Genomic DNA, 16,485 nt, shown 5'->3' on the forward strand with positions numbered 1-16,485 from the left:
GGGGGGGGCCCGGAGAGATGGGGGAGAGGGTAAATAAGGGGATTTTGGGGTAAAAAAGGGGGAAAACGGTAAAATTAGGGGGTTTATGGGGAAGGGGGGTTTCGGGGGCCCCGGACTCACGGTGGAGGAGATGCCGCCGAGGCGCAGCGGCTCGATGAGGGTGGTGGGCGGCTGCTCCTCGCGGGGGGGGGGCGGCGGCGGGGGGGGCCGCTTCTCCGGGGGCCCCCCCCCCCGGCCCCGCCGGGCTCCGCCGCTCCCCGCTTGGCCCCGGCGCCCGACATGGCCTCGGGGGGGGCCGGGTTTGGGGTGGTTTCGGGTCTTTTTCGGGGTGTTTTTAGTTGTTTTTTTTTTTTTTTAAGGGGGGGGGGGGGGGCGCGGAGCTCCCTCAGCAGCCGCCGCCGCCTCCTCCCCCGGGCTGGGCCGCGGCGCTGTGCGCATGCGCCGCCCGCCTCACGGCGCAGCCCCGCCCCGCGCGCATGCGCGGAAGGAAGGGGGCGGTCGCCACGGTAACGGAGCGAGAGGGGCGGGGCCTGTCGCTATGGTAACGGACGGGGAGGGGAGGGGGAGCGGTTGCCGTGGTAACGGAGAGCGGGGCGGGGCGAGGCGCTTAAAGGGGCCGCGTCCCATTGTGGGGACCCTTGGGGGGGCCCCAACCCCCCTCCCCAGGGACCCCCAACCCCACTGGGTGCCCCCCCCCCGCCCTATAGGCGACCCCTAACCCTATGGAGAGCCCCCCCCGATCCCCATAGGGACCCTCCCAGCCCTATAGGGCCCCCCCTTCACCCCATTACCCCCCTAAATCCCATAAAGACCCCCCCCAAACCCCATAGGGACCCCCCTGAAAACCCCATAAATCCCCCAGGGACCCCCCCCTTTTCCATAGGGACCCCCCCCCCTTTAACCACAATAACCCACCCCCAAAGCCCCCTCCCCTAAAAAATCCCCCTCCCCTAAAAAAAATCCCCCTCCCCTAAAGATGCCCCTCCCCTAAAAAAATCCCCCTCCCCCCTCTACAAAGCCCCGCCCACCCAAATTTGGGGTCCCCCCCCCATCCCCTGGGGGGCGTCCCCCCCCCAAAACTCTCCGTTTTTAACCCTTTATTCATCGCGTTCTCCCGCAGAGGAAAGCTTACAGCCGCCGCCTGTACACGGTGCCCCACACCGGAAGGGGGGGGGGGGGGGGGGGGAGGCCGGGACCCCCCCCACACCCCCAAAATCTTCCCCCCCCACCCTAACAACTCCCCCCACCCCCCCCAACCCCACCGGGGTCCCCCCCCAGCCCGGCACAAAGCACCTTTGCATAGATCGTGTTGAAAAGGAACCTATTTTACATGGGGCTGTACAGGGGGCCGCGCCCCCGCCAATGTACACGGGTAAAAAACGGCCCCCCCGGGGCCCCCGCCCACGCCCCCCCTCCGAGGGACGCCGGCTCCCGCCGCAAGATGGCCGCCGGGAGGGACGAGATGGCCGCCAGGCGGGCGGAGGCGCCGGGGGGCAAGATGGCCGCCGGCTCCGACGGCCGCTGGAGTCAAGATGGCCGCCGGGTTGCATGGGGCCAAGATGGCCGCCGGCCTGGGGGTCCACGTGGGTTAAGATGGCTGCCAAGGAGTCACTGCAGCCTGGTTCAAGATGGCCGCCAGCCCCGGTGTCCAAGGAGCCAAGATGGCCGCCAAGGCGGATGTGTGTTGGGAGCAAGATGGCCGCCACGTCCTGCGCCGTCTGGAGCCAAGATGGCCGCCGGTTGCTGAAGCCAAGATGGCTGCTGGATCCGTGCCCACTGAGAGCAAGATGGCCACCGGCGGCAGCGATCGCTGGGGCCAAGATGGCCAACATGGGCGGGACGAAGAGGAAGCCGCTGAGATGAGGTTGAGGCAAGATGGCCGCCAGGCCTGGCACCCACTGGGAGCAAGATGGCCGCCAGGTCTGACATCACAGGGTTCAAGATGGCCGCCTCTTCTGACATCACTGCATTCAAAATGGCTGCCAGCTCTGACATCACTGCACTCAAGATGGCTGCTAGTCCTGAGGCACACTGGGAGCAAGATGGCCACCACTTCTGACGTCATGTGGTTCAAGATGGCCACCACCTCTGACATCACTGCATTCAAGATTGCCGCCAGCCCCAACGCCTACTGGGAGCAAGATGTCTGCCATCTCTGACGTCACATGGCTCAACATGGCCGCCTCTTCTGACATCACGCGGCTCTAGATGGCTGCCAGCTCTGACATCACTTGCTTCAAGATTGCCGCCAATCCCAACGCCCACAGGGAACAAGATGGCTGCCAGCTGTGAGGTCATGTGGTTCAAGATGGCCACCAGTCCCTAGGCACACTGGGAAAAAGACAGCTGCCACTTCTGACATCATCACGTGGTTTAAGATGGCCGCCTCTTCTGACATCACTGCGTTCAAGATGGCCACCAGCTCTGACATCACAAGGTTCAAGATGGCCGCCTCTTCTGACATCACTTCCTTCAAGATGGCCGCCACCTCTGACATCACAGGATTCACGATGGCCACCGGATATGACATCACTGCGCTCAAGATGGCCGCCGCCTCTGACATCACCAGCCTCCAGGTGGTGGCCGCTTCCTCTGACATCACCGCATTCAACATGGCCACCGGATGTGACATCACAGGGCCCCGCCACACACCTCTGACGTCACTAACGGCCTCCAGGCGGCCATCTTAGGCCCTCCAGCGGCCATTTGGGGGCGGCCATCTTGGGGGAGACCACCCGCCTCAGCCAGTCAGAGGGTGCCAGAGCGGCCATCTTGGACGGTGGCCATCTTGAAAATTCGGCCATCTTGGACGTCGGCCATCTTGAAATCTCGGCCATCTTGGACGTTGGCCATCTAGAAACGTTGACTATGTTGAACGTCGGCCATCTTGGGTGCCGGCCATCTTGGACGGCAGCCATCTTGAAACACCGGCCATCTTGAACGTCGGCCATCTTGGATGCCGGTCATCTTGCGATGCCGCCCGGCGGCCATTTTGGAGCGCCCCAGGAGGCCATTTGGGCTGCGCCCTCTCCGCTCGCTCGGCCGCCGCACCGTCGGCCATCTTGGGCTCACCCCCTCGCGGGGCTCCCGGGGCGTCCACGCCGCCCAGCTCCGGGTGCCCGTCGGCCATCTTGCCGGCCCCCTTGGGGGGCAGCGGGGGGTCACGTCTTGGCCTTGCGGCCCCGCACGACCACCGCCACCGCCGGGGGGGGCTCGGGGGGCGTCGCGGGCCCCCCGGGCGCGTTGGCGGCGGCGGCGGCGGTGGCGCATCGCCGCGGGGGCTGCCGCCGCCTCCTCCTCCGGGCCGGCGGCGGTGGGGGCCGGCGGCGGCGGTGCCGCGGAGCCCCCCCGGCCCCTCTACGGCGCCGCTTGGCCGGGGGGGGCCGCCGGCGGGGGGCCTCATCCCCGCTGCCGCCGCCGCCATCGTCAGAGGAGGAGGAGGAGGAGGAGGGCGGCGGCGGGGAGCGGCGGCGGCGGCGCCCGGGCTCGCGCTCCAGGGGGGCCATGAGGGGCGCCCCCGGGTGGCGCCGGGTGCTGCGGGGGGCCGGGGGGGCGAGGCGCTGCTGTCGGGGGACGCCCGCTTCGGGGGGCGCCCGCGCCGCCGTTTCCCGGGGCTGGCCGGGGCGGCGGACGCCGAACCGGCGCCAGTGCCGCCGCTGCCGCGTGCCGGCCGCCCCCGCCGCCGCTTGCCGGGGGGGGAGTGGCGGCGTCGGGGCCCCCCCCGCCGCTTCGGGGGGCGTCCGCGGCGGCGCTTGGGGGGCGCGGGGCTGCCGGCGGGGCTGGCGGCGGGCGCCGCGTCGGCATCGTGGCGGCGGCGGCGGGGCCGTCCCGGCGCGGGCGCCTCGAGGACGGTGACCAGGCGGCCCGGCAGCTGCCGCAGCACTTTGGCGGCCGGCCCCGGCGCACGGCTCTGCCGGATCTCCACGTCCGCGCTGCGGCGCCGCCGGGGGCCCCGCGAGGGGAGGCGGGGGGGCGCCGGCGTCACGCTCGGCGCCTCCGACGGCACCGGGGAGGCCGCGGGAGGGGTCGGCGGCGCCGGGGGAGGCGAGGCCGCGCCGGAGGCCGCCGGTGCCGGTGCTGGCGGCGGCGGCGGCGATGCCGCGCCGGACGGCGCCGCGTTCGCCGGGTTGGGTGCCGGGGAGGGCGGTAGAGTCACCGGGGTGGGGGTGGGCGCCGGCGGCGATGTCACCGGCGTGGCGTGGGACGTCACTGGCGCCGCCGGTGGCGTCGCCGGCGTGGCGTCGGGCGGCGCCGGCGGTGGGGGCGGTTGCGGCGGTGCTGGGGCCGGGGGCGTCGGCGGCGTCGCCGGCGGCGCTTTGGTGGTCGCCGGGGCCGGTTGTGCCGTCACCGGTGTCGTTTGCGCCGTCACCGGGGCCGCTTGCGACGTCACCGGTGTCACTTGCGACGTCACCGGAGCCGGTGGGGACGTCACCGGCGCCGGCTGCGACGTCACCGGGGCGGCGGGGGGCAGCGGCAGGGCCGCGGGCGGCGGCGCCGCGGGGACTTGCGTCATCAGCAGCACCGCCGGCGTCGGCGATGACGTCACCGGCGCGGCGTGTGACGGCGGCGGGGCGGCCAGCGGCGTGGCCGGCGCCGCTCTCGCCGTGGCCGGCGTCCCGGCGGGCGCCCGGGGGGACGTCCCGGCCCCCCGCGGCGACGTGGGCGGCGTCCTCGGCGACGTCGGCGTGGCGCGCGGTGACAGCGGCGCCCGCGGCGCCGCCGGGGCCGGTCGCGGCGCCGGTGGCGGCGGCGGCGTCGCCGTCGCGGCCGCCCGCAGGCGCTGGCTGGCGCGGGTGCCGGTGCGCTCGGGGAGGGGCCGGGGGGGGCCCCGGGCCCTGCGGGGCCGCCGGGGGCCGGGGCCTTCGTCGCCGGCCACCGCCGCTGCCGCCGCCTCCTCCTCTTCCTCGGCCGGCAGCCGGAAGCGGCCCTCGCCCTTGGCCTGGTCGATGTCCTTGCGCGCCGCCTCCACTTGCTCCTGCGGGGGGGGAAGGGGGCACCCATAGGTGCTCAGACCTGGAACAGGGACCTAAGGGTGCCCCCACCCCATAGCCGGACCCCCGCGGGTGTCCCTTGTCCCACAGTGGATGCCGCCCAGTTCATACTGGAGTCTCTCCAGTTGTTACTGGGAGCTGCTGGGCATCCCCCAGCCAACCCCGGAGCACCCATAGGTGCCCCCACCTATCACAAGGACCTAAGGGTGCCCGCACCCCATAGCCGGACCCTCATGGGTGTCCCTTGTCCTGTAGAGGGTGCCCCTTTAGCTCATACTGGTCTCTCCCCAGCTCTTACTGGGAGCTACTGGGCGTCCCCTAGCGCCCCCCGGAGCACCCATGGGTGCCCCCACCCGTAAGAAGGACCTAAGGGTGCCCCCACCCCATAGCCAGACCCCCGTGGGAGTCCCTTATCCTGTGGTTGGACACCAGTGGGTGCCCCCCGGCTCCTACTGGTGTGTCCCCAGTTGTTACTGGGAGCTGCTGGGTGTCCCCCAGCCCCCCCCGGAGCACCCATGGGTGCCCCCACCCGTAACAAGGACCTAAGGGTGCCCCCACCCTATAGCCAAACCCTCATGGGTGTCCCTTGTCCCACAGTGGGTGCCCCCCAACCCATACTGGTCTCTCCCCAGCTCTTACTGGGAGCTACTGGGCGTCCCCCAGCGCCGCCCCCCGAGCACCCATGGGTGCCCCCCACCCACCTCGGCCTGCTTCAGCTCCTCGCGGCTGACGTCCTCCAGCGAGGCCTCCAGGAAGTTCATGGCGTAGCGCTCGATGGGCGTCAGCTGCGGCACCGCGCGGCGCCGTCACCCCGAGTGTCCCCAACGTCCCCCCCCCAGGGCTGTCACCTCCCCCCCCCCCCGTGTCCCCTCCTGGGCGCTCGATGCCCCCAAAATCCCCCCAAAACGGCCCCGAACGTCCCCGACAACCTCAGTGGCCCCAAAGGTCCCCGACGTCTGCAAATATTCCCAAATGTCCCCAATATCCGCAAATGTCCCCAAATGTCCCCAAATGTCCCCAAATATCCCTAAACGTCCTCAATATCCCCAACATCCCCAATGTCCCCAAATGTCCCCAATATCCCAAAATATTCCAAATGTCCCCAAACGTCCCAAATATCCCCAAATATCCCCAATATCCCAAAATATTCCAAATGTCTCCAAATGTCCCCAACATCCCCAAACGTCCCCAAATGTCCCCAACGACCCCAAATATCCCCAACGTCCCCCATGTCCTTGACACCCCCAAAGCATCTCCAATGTCCCCCAATGTCCCCAAATATCCCAAATGTCCGCAACGTCCCCAAATGTCCCCAATGTCCTCAAATATCCCAAATGTCCCCAAATATCCCTAAACGTCCCCAATATCCCAAACATCCCCAACGTCCCCAAATGTCCCCAATGTCCCAAAAACCCCAAGCGTCCCCAACGTCCTCGATGTCCCCAAAACAACTCCAATGTCCCCGATGTCCCCAATATCCCAAATGTCCCCAAATACCCCCAAATATCCCCAAAATCCCAATATTCCCAACATCCCCGATGTCCTCAAACGTCCCCAAATGTCCCCAAATATCCCTAAACGTCCCCAATATCCCCAAATGTCTTCAATGTCCCCAAATGTCTCCAACGTCCCCAAATGTCTCCAACGTCCCCAAATATCCCAGATGTCCAAAAATATCCCTAAACGTCCCCAATATCCCCACATGTCCCCAACACCCAACATCCCCAAATGCCCCCAATGTTCCCAACATCCCCAAATATCCCAAATGTCCCCAAATCTCCCTGAACATCCCCAAATATCCCCAACGTCCCCAAAATGTCCCCAAAGTCCCCAAATATCCCCAATACCCAACATCCCCAAATGCTCCCGATGTCCCCAATACCCCCAAATATCCCAAATGTCCCCAAATATCCCAAATGTCCCCAAATACCCCTAAACGTCCCCAATATACCCAACGTCCCCAAATGCCCCCAATGTCCCTAATACCCCCAAAAATCCCGAATGTCCCCAAATACCCTTAACTGTTCCCAATATCCCCAACGTCCCCAAACGTCCCCAAACATCCCCAACGTTCCCAAATGTCCCCAATACCCAACATCCCCAAATGCTCCCAATGTCCCCAAATATCCCAAATATCCCCAAATACCCCTAAACGTCCCCAATATCCCCAACGTCCCCAAATATCCCCAACGTCCCCAACACCCAACATCCCCAAATGCCCCCGATGTCCCTAATACCCCCAAATATCCCCAATGTCCCCAAATACCCTTAAACGTCCCCAATATCCCCAACGTCCCCAAATATCCCCAACGTCCCCAAACATCCCCAACACCCAACATCCCCAAATGTCCCCAATATACCCAAATATCCCAAATGTCCCCAAATACCCTTAAACGTCCCCAATATCCCCCAACGCCCCCAGTATCCCCATGTCCTCGATGTCCCCAACGTCCCCAAACGTTCCCAACACCCCCGATGTCCCCAACCATCCCCAACGTCCCTCGTGCCCCTCCTGGCCGCTCCCTTCCCTTTTCCCCCGCCTCCCCGTGCCCCCCCATGTCCCCCGTGTCCCCCCCATGTCCCCCGTGTCCCCCCCGTGTCCCCAGTGTCCCCTTTGTGTCCCCGACCTGCTCGACGAGGGCGGCGATCTCCTGCTCGGCCTTGGAGAGCTCCTCTTCGGCCTCGCGGGCGCCGCGCTCCTCCTCGGGGCTGAGGCTCTCGCTGAACTCGGCCAGCGCCGCCACGTGCTCCGCCCGCGCCTGCGAGGCCGCCCGGATGTCCTCGGGGTCCTCCGCCCCGCACAGCGCCTGCCACCGTCGCCACGGGGAGCGTCAGGGCCGGGGCGGGGGTGTCGGGGACGTCAAGGGGACATGGGGGGCGCGGGGGTGTTGGGGACATCGAGGGATGTAGGGGTGTTGGGGACGTCGAGGGGACATCAGGGGGCGCGGGGGTGTTGGGGACATCGAGGGGACATCGGGGGGCACGGGGGTGTCGGGGACGTCAAGGGGGCATCGGGGGCACGGGGGTGTTGGGGGCATCGGGGGACGTAGGGACGTTGGGGACGTCAAGGGACATAGGGGGCGCGGGGGTGTCGGGAACATCAAGGGGACATTGGGGGCGCGGGGGTATTGGGGACATCGAGGGACGTAGGGGTGTTGGGGACATCAAGGGGACATCGGGGGGCACGGGGGTGTCGGGGACGTCGAGGGGACATCGGGGGCGTGGGGGTATTGGGGACATCGAGGGACGTAGGGGTGTTGGGGACATCAAGGGGACATCGGGGGGCACGGGGGTGTCGGGGACGTCGAGGGGACATCGGGGGCGTGGGGGTCTTGGGGACATTATGGGACGTAGGGGTGTTGGGGACATCAGGGACATTAGGGGTGTTGGGGACATCCAGGAACATATGGACATTGGGGACATCAAGGGACAAGGGGGTGTCGGGGGCAGCAGGGGACGTAGGGGTGTTGGGGACATCAAGGGACATGGGGACATTGGGGACATCAAGGGACATGGGGACATTGGGGACATCAAGGGACAAGGGGATGTTGGGGACATCAAGGGACGTGGGGATGTTGGGGACATCAAAGGACGTAGGGGTGTCGGGGACGTCAAGGGGACATCGGGGGGCGTGGGGGTGTTGGGGGCATCGAGGGACGTAGGGGTGTTGGGGACATTATGGGATATAGGGACATTGGGGACATCAGGGACATTAGGGGTGTTGGGGACATCAAGGGGACATCGAGGGGCGTGGGGGTGTTGGGGACATCAAGGGACATGGGGACATTGAGGACATCAAGGGACAAGGGGATGTTGGGGACATCAGGGGGACATCAGGGGGCGCGGGGGTGTTGGGGACATCGAGGAACGTAGGGGTGTTGGGGACATTAGGGGACGTAGGGGTGTTGGGGACATCAAGGGATGTGGGGACATTGGGGACATCAAAGGACAAGGGGATGTTGGGGACATTGAGGGATGTAGGGGTGTTGGGGACATTATGGGACGTAGGGGCGTTGGGGACGTCAAGGGGACATCGGGGGCACGGGGGTGTTGGGGACATCAGGGGACACGGGGACATCGGGGGAACGGGGGTGTTGGGGACATTAAGGGGACATCAAGGGACGTGGCGGTGTTGGGGACATCAAGGACATGAGGACATCAAGGCCCGGGACACGGGGACGTTGGGGACACCAGCCACCCGACGGGGACACGGGGGACATCGGGGGCACTGAGGACGTGGGGGGGTGACAACGTGGGGCCATCTCGGGGACGTCACTTGGGGACACGGTGAGGGCGTCGTTGGGGACGTCGTTGGGGACATCGTTGGGGACACGGGGACGCGGGGACACGTTGGGGACACGTTGGGGACGCACGGCCCGACCTGCTCCAGGATGTGCGTGCGCCGGCTGGCCGCGGGGTCCTCGTCCTCCTCCTGGGGACCGTCCCTGTCCCTGTCCCTGTCCCTGTCCCTGTCCCTGTCCTTGCCGTCCTTGTCCCCGTCCCGCTCGCGGCGCCCCGGCTCGTCCGGCGCCATGTCGAAGAGCTCACGGATCGTTTGCTTGGGGACAACGAGGGGACAACGAGGGGACCGTGAGAACGCCGGGGGGGGGGAGGGGGGGGGTCGCCCGCAGCCCCCTGCCCGCGTCCCTTCGGTGTCCCCGAGGGCCACCGCCTGTCCCCGAGGGCCACCGCACATCCCCTCGGGCCACCGCGCGTCCCCAAGGGCCACCGCCTGTCCCTGAAGGCCACCACCTGTCCCCAACGGCCACCACATATCCCCAAGGGCCACCACATATCCCCAAGGGCCACCACATGTCCCCGAGGGCCACCACATGTCCCCGAGGGCCACCACATATCCCCAAGGGCCACCGCCTGTCCCCTTGGACCACCGCCTGTCCCTGAGGGCCACTGCACACCCCCAAGGGCCACCACCCGTCCCTGAGGGCCACCACGCATCCCCTCGGGCCACCACGTATCCCCATGGGCCACCACGCATCCCCAAGGGCCACCACATGCCCCCATGGGCCACCACGTATCCCCAAGGGCCACCACGCATCCCCAAGGGCCACCACACGCCCCCATGGGCCAACACGCATCCCCAAGGGCCACCACGCATCCCCTCGGGCCACCACACGCCCCCCCATGGGCCACCGCGCGCCCCCTCGGGCCACCGCGCGCCCCCTCACCTGCTTGAAGTAGGCGGTGGTGAAGTTGCCCCCCTCGATGGCCATGTCCCCCAGCATCCTCTTCTGGTTGGCCTTCTTCAGGATGTTCTCCTCCACCGTCCGCTCGCTGATCAGCCTGGGGGCGCCGCCGAGGGGTGAGGGGACGGCCCCGGGGGGCGAAGGGACACCGAGGGGTGAGGAGCTGTCCCCAAGGGGCGAGGGGATGACCCCGAGGGGCAAGGGGAACGTCCCCGAGGGGCTAGGGGACGTCCCCGAGGGGCAAGGAGACATCCCCAAGGGGCGAGGAGATGTCCCTGAGGGGCGAGGGGGACGTCCCCGAGGGGCGAGGGGACGCCAAGGGGCAAGGAGACGTCCCCAAGGGGCAAGGGGCGTCCCTGAGGGGCGAGGGGGACGACCCCAAGGGGTGAGGGGGACGCCCCCGAGGGGCGAGGGGACACCGAGGGGCCGTCCCCGAGGGGCGAGGGCCCGCCCCGCACCGGTAGATGTGGACGTCGCGGGTCTGGCCGATGCGGTGGCAGCGGTCCTGCGCCTGGGCGTCCATGGTGGGGTTCCAGTCGCTGTCGTAGAAGACGACGGTGTCGGCCCCCGCCAGGTTGACGCCCACCCCGCCGCTGCGGGTGGAGAGGATGAAGCAGAAGATGCGCTTGTCGGCGTTGAAGCGCTCCATCAGCGCCTGCGGGGGGGCGGGGGGGGAAGGGGGGCACGCGTCAGGCCCCCGCGGGACCTATAGGAGGGTCCCCCGGGGGGTGGGGGGGGCCTATAGGGGGCGGGGAGGCGGTGGGGGGGTGCTAGGAGGGGGACGGGGAGCACGGGTCGGGCCCAGGAGGACGTCAGGGTGGGTTGGGGTTGGGTTGGAGGGTGGGGGGACACGTGGGGACCCTATAGGATGGTGTCAGAACACCTATGGACCCTATAGATGGTCCTAAATATCTTAATCCCATATAGGAAGATGTCAGGAGCCCTTACAGGAAGGTGCCAGGACACCCAGGTCCTGCCCAGGAGGACGTCAGGGTGGGTTGCGGTTGTGTTTGAGGGTGGGGGGACACGTGGGGACCACATAGGATGGTGTCAGAACGTGTATGGACCCTATAGATGTGTTCCTAAACATCTTAATCCCATATAGGAAATGGGTAGGATGTCGGGATCCCATATGGGAAGGTGATAGGACACCCAGGTCCTGCCCAGGAGGACGTCAGGGTGGGTTGGGGTTGGGTTTGAGGGTGGTGGGACACATGGGGACCATATAGGATGGTGTCAGAACGTGTATGGACCCTATAGATGGTTCTAAAGATCTTGATCCCATATAGGAAGATGTCAGGAGCCTGTATAGGAAGGTGATGGGACACCCGGGTCCTGCCCAGGAGGACGTCAGGGTGGGTTGGGGTTGGGTTTGAGGGTGGGGGGACACACGGGGACCATATAGGATGGTGTCTGGGGCACGGGGACCCTATAGATGTTCCTAAAGATCTTGATCCCATATAGGAAGATGTCAGGAGCCCGTATAGGAAGGTGATGGGACACCCGGGTCCTGCCCAGGAGAACATCAAGATGGGCTGGGATTGGCTTTGAGGGTGGGGGGACACGTGGGGACCCTATAGGATGGTGTCAGAACGTGTATGGACCCTATAGATGTTCCTAAAGATCTTAATCCCATATAGGAAGATGTCAGGATCCCTTATGGAAGGTGATAGGACACCCAGATCCTGCCCAGGAGGACGTCAAGATGGGTTGGAGTTGGGTTGGAGGGTGGGAGGACATGTGGGGACCCTATAGGATGGTGTCAGAACACGGATGGACCCTATAGATGTGTTCCTAAACATCTCAATCCCATATAGGAAACGGGTAGGATGTCGGGATCCCATACAGGAAGGTGATGGGACACCCGGGTCCTGCCCAGGAGGACGTCAGGGTGGGTTGGGATTGTGTTTGAGGGTGGGGGGAAACGTGGGGACCATATAGGATGGTGTCAGAACGTGTATGGACCCTATAGACGGTCCTAAAGATCTTGATCCCATATAGGAAGATGTCAGGAGCCCGTATAGGAAGGTGATGGGACACCCGGGTCCTGCCCAGGAGGACGTCAGGGTGGGTTGGGGTTGGGTTTGAGGGTGGGGGGACACATGGGGACCCTATAGGATGGTAGCAGGGTGCATGTCCCCATGCTGGGGACACGAGTGTCACCACGGTGTCCCCTAGGTCCCTATGGACCTCTACGCCCCCTCCGTGACCTCCACAACCCCCCCATGACCTCCCCGTCCCCCATTTTGGCCACCAAAGCCCCCAGCGGGCCCCACCTCCCCACGGAACCCCACCTACAAGGAGTCACCCCACGGCGGTTCCTCTTCATTTGTGTCCCCGGGGTTGGGGACACGAGTGTCACCACCATGTCCCCTAGGTTCCTATGGACCTCTACACGTCCTCCATGACCTCTACAACCCCTCCAAGACCTCCCCGTCCCCCATTTTGGCCACCAAAGCCCCCAGTGGGCCCCATCTCCCCACAGAACCCCACCCACAAGGAGTCGGTTCCTGCCCGTTCGTGTCCCCAGGGTTGGGGACACGAGTGTCACCACGGTGTCCCCTAGGTCCCTACGGACCTCTACGTGCCCACCACGACCTCCACATCCCCTCCAAGACCTCCCCGTCCCCCATTTTGACCACCAAACCCCCCCCAACGACCCCCGCGGACCCTCCCCGCGCCGCCCCTTCCCCGCCGACGTCCCCGGGGTGGGGGTTCGGCGCCACCCGCGTCCCCCCCGTGTCCCCCCCCCCACCTGGCGCTGCTCGACGCGGGTGCTGCCGTCCAGGCGCAGGTAGATGTGGCCGTGGTAGGTGAGGAAGCGCTCGAGGACGTCGAGCATCCGCGTCATCTGGGTGAAGATGAGGACGCGGTGGGCCCCCGCCTTCAGGCGCCGCAGCAGCACGTCCAGCGTCTGCAGCTTCCCTGGGGAGGGGGGGGACGCCGGGGTCACCGGGGAGGGGACGCGCCCCTGGGGGGGTGGGGGGGGAGGGGAGGGGGCGGTGGGGGTTGGGGGGGGGGGTGGTTGGGGACGTGGGGGCTTCGTTGGGGGCGTGGGGAGGTTGTTTGGGGGCACGGGGGCGTCGTTGGGGACATCACTGGGGACATGGGGGCGTTGTTTGAGGGCATGGGGACGTGGTTGGGGACGTGGGGACATCATTAGGGACGTGGGGACACCATTAAAGGACACGGGGACATCGTTGGGGACATGGGGACATCGTTGGGGACACAGGGACATCATTGGGGACTTTATTATGGACACGGGGACATTGCTAGGGACGTGGGGAGGTTGTTTGGGGACATGGGGACATCGTTGGGGACTTCATGATGGGCATGGGGACATTGTTGGGGACATGGGGACGTCACTTGGGGACAGGGGGACATCGTTAGGGACACGGACACAGGGCACGGGGACGTCACCGGGGCCATGGGGATGGCATCGGGGGGGGGGGTGAGGACAGCGCCCGGGGGGGACGTGGGGACATCGGCACGGGGACGTCACCCCTGGGGTGGGGACAGCCCGGGGGGGCCACCAGGGAGGTGACACCGACGGCGGCCTCGGCGTCACCCTGGGGCCCCGATGTCCCCAACGCCCCCGGTGTCCCCAACAATCCCAGTGTCCCCAGTGTCCCCAACGCCCCCGGTGTCCCCAACAATCCCAGTGTCCCCAGTGTCCCCAGCACCCCCGGTGTCCCCAACACCCACAAAGTCACCAAACGTCCCCATTGTCCCCAACATCCCAAATGTCCCCAGTATCCTCCATGTCCCCAGTGTCCCCGTTCCCCCTGGTGTCCCCACTGTCCCCATTGCGCCCGCTGTCCCCAGTGTCCCCCCGCTGTCCCCAATGTCCCCGTTGCCCCAATGTCCCCAGTGTCCCCATTCCCCCCACTGTCCCTGGTGCCCCCGTTCCACCCGCTGTCCCCAGTGTCCCCGTTGCCCCATTGTTCCCAGTGTCCCCATTCCCCCCGATGTCCCCAATGTCCCCATTCCCCCCACTGCCCCCAGTGTCCCCACTGCCCCCAGTGTCCCCGTTCCCCCCACTATCCCCAGTGTCCCCGTTGCCCCATTGCTCCCAGTGTCCCCATTCCCCCCGCTGTCCCCGGCGCCCCCGTTCCCCCCGCTGTCCCCAGTGTCCCCACTGCCCCCAGTGTCCCATTGCCCCCGCTGTCCCCAGTGTCCCCATTGCTCCCAGTGTTCCCACTCCCCTTGATGCCCCCAATGTCCCCATTCCCCCCGCTGCCCCCAGTGTCCCCGTTGCCACATTGCTCCCAGTGTCCCCATCCCCCTTGATGTCCCTGATGTCCCCCCTGCCCCCGATGTCCCCACTGTCCCCAGTGTCCCCATTCCCCCCGCTGTCCCCAGTGTCCCCACTGCCCCCATTGTCCCCATTCCCCTCAATGTCCCCAGTGTCCCCATTCCCCATTGCTCCCAGTGTCCCCATTCCCCCTGTTCCCCCCGCTGCCCCCAGTGTCCCCCCGCTGTCCCCTATGTCTCTGTTACCCCATTGCTCCCAGTGTTCCCATTCCCCTTGATGTCCCCAATGTCCCCATTCCCCCCAATGTCCCCAGTGTCCCCATTCCCCTTCTGTCCCCACTGCCCCCACTGTCCCCGATGTCCCCATTCCCCCCGCTGTCCCCAGTGTCCCCATTCCCCCGGTGTCCTCACTGTCCCCACAGCCCCCACTGTCCCCATTCCCCCCGCTGTCCCCAGTGTCCCCACTGTCCCCAATGTCCCCAGTGTCCCCATTCCTCCCATTCCCCCCGCTGTCCCCAGTGTCCCCATTCCCCTTGATGTCCCCAATGTCCCCATTGCCCCTGATGTCCCCAGTGTCCCCATTGCTCCCAGTGTCCCCATTCCCCCTGATGTCCCCATTGCCCCCAATGTCCCCATTGCCTCATTGCTCCCAGTGTCCCCATCCCCCTTGATGTCCCTGATGTCCCCCCGCTGTCCCCAGTGTCCCCACTGCCCCCATTGTCCCCATTCCCCTCAATGTCCCCAGTGTCCCCATTCCCCATTGTTCCCAGCGTCCCCATTCCCCTTGATGTCCCCAATGCCCCCATTCCCCCAATGTCCCCAGTGTCCCCATTGCCCCCACTGTCCCCAGTGTCCCCACTGCCCCCAATGTCCCCGGTGTCCCCATTCCCCCCACTGTCCCCGGTGCCTCCGTTGCCCCACTGCTCCCAGTGTCCCCATTCCCCTTGATGTCCCCGATGTCCCCGTTCCCCCTGCTGTCCTCAGTGTCCCCATTTCTCCCATTCCCCCCACTGTCCCCAGTGTCCCCATTCCCCTTGATGTCCCCAATGTCCCCATTGCCCCTGATGTCCCCATTGCCCCATTCCCCCCAGTGTCCCCATTCCCCTTGATGTCCTCAGTGTCCCCAGTGTCCCCACTGCCCCCAATGTCCCCAGTGTCCCCATTCCCCCCGCTGTCCCCGGTGCCCCCATTGCCCCATTGCTCCCAGTGTTCCCATTCCTCTTGATGCCCCCAATGTCCCCATTCCCCCCGCTGCCCCCAGTGTCCCCGTTGCCCCATTGCTCCCAGTGTCCCCAGCGTCCCCCCACCGTCCCCCCGCCCGGCGCACGTACCGCAGTCGTACTGGATGAGGCGCAGGTCGGGGAAGTGGCTGCGCATGCTGCTCAGCACCCGGTGCAGCGCCCGGCTGCGCGGGGCCACCTCCGCCCGCAGCCGCTCCTCCAGCAGCGCCCGCTGCCGCTGCCGCCAGGGCGCGGGGTGCGACGTGTGCAGCGCCACCGGCGGCGCCTCCACCGGCGGCAGCACGAAGATGAACCTGGGGGGGACACGGGGACACGTTGGGGACACGTTGGGGACACTTTGAGGATATGGGGACACCCTGGGGACACCCCGGGGACATGGGGACACGTTGGGGACACGGGGACACGAGGGGTGCGACGTGTGCAGTGCCACCGGTGGCAGCACGAAGATGAACCCTGGGGACACCTTGGGGACTTGGGGACACCTTGGGGACACCTTGGGGACACCCTGGGGACACCCTGGGGACACGTTGGGGACACCTTGGGGACACCCTGGGGACACGGGGACACGAGGGGTGCGACGTGTGCAGCGCCACCGGTGGCAGCACGAAGATGAACCCTGGGGACACCTTGGGGACACCTTGGGGACACCCTGGGGACGCCTTGGGGACACCCTGGGGACACCAGGACAGGGGACATGGGGACACGGGGGGGTCCCCAGGGGTTGGGGGCTAATTTTGGGGGGAGCTCAGGGGACACCGGGTGGCCTCCGGGTGGCCTTGGTCCCCTGGGGTGGCC

The 16,485-nt window shown here is 66.5% G+C and overlaps 1 protein-coding gene across 1 annotated transcript; it reads right to left on the reverse strand.

Moving 5' to 3' along the window:
• Positions 1-1,304: 1,304 nt before the first annotated feature.
• Positions 1,305-15,983, reverse strand: LOC310890828 (uncharacterized protein; the record flags this gene model as incomplete). Its single annotated transcript, XM_083853152.1, has 8 exons — positions 1,305-4,975; positions 5,693-5,776; positions 7,619-7,798; positions 9,373-9,549; positions 10,178-10,292; positions 10,654-10,850; positions 12,951-13,120; positions 15,781-15,983. Coding segments are annotated over 8 exons (3,235 nt in total), but the record flags the coding sequence as incomplete, so codon positions are not given.
• Between the last annotated feature and the right edge of the window lie 502 nt (positions 15,984-16,485).

Source organism: Anser anser, assembly GCF_964211835.1.
Source record: "Anser anser genome assembly, contig: HAP1_SCAFFOLD_759, whole genome shotgun sequence".
Lineage (NCBI taxonomy): Eukaryota > Metazoa > Chordata > Aves > Anseriformes > Anatidae > Anser > Anser anser.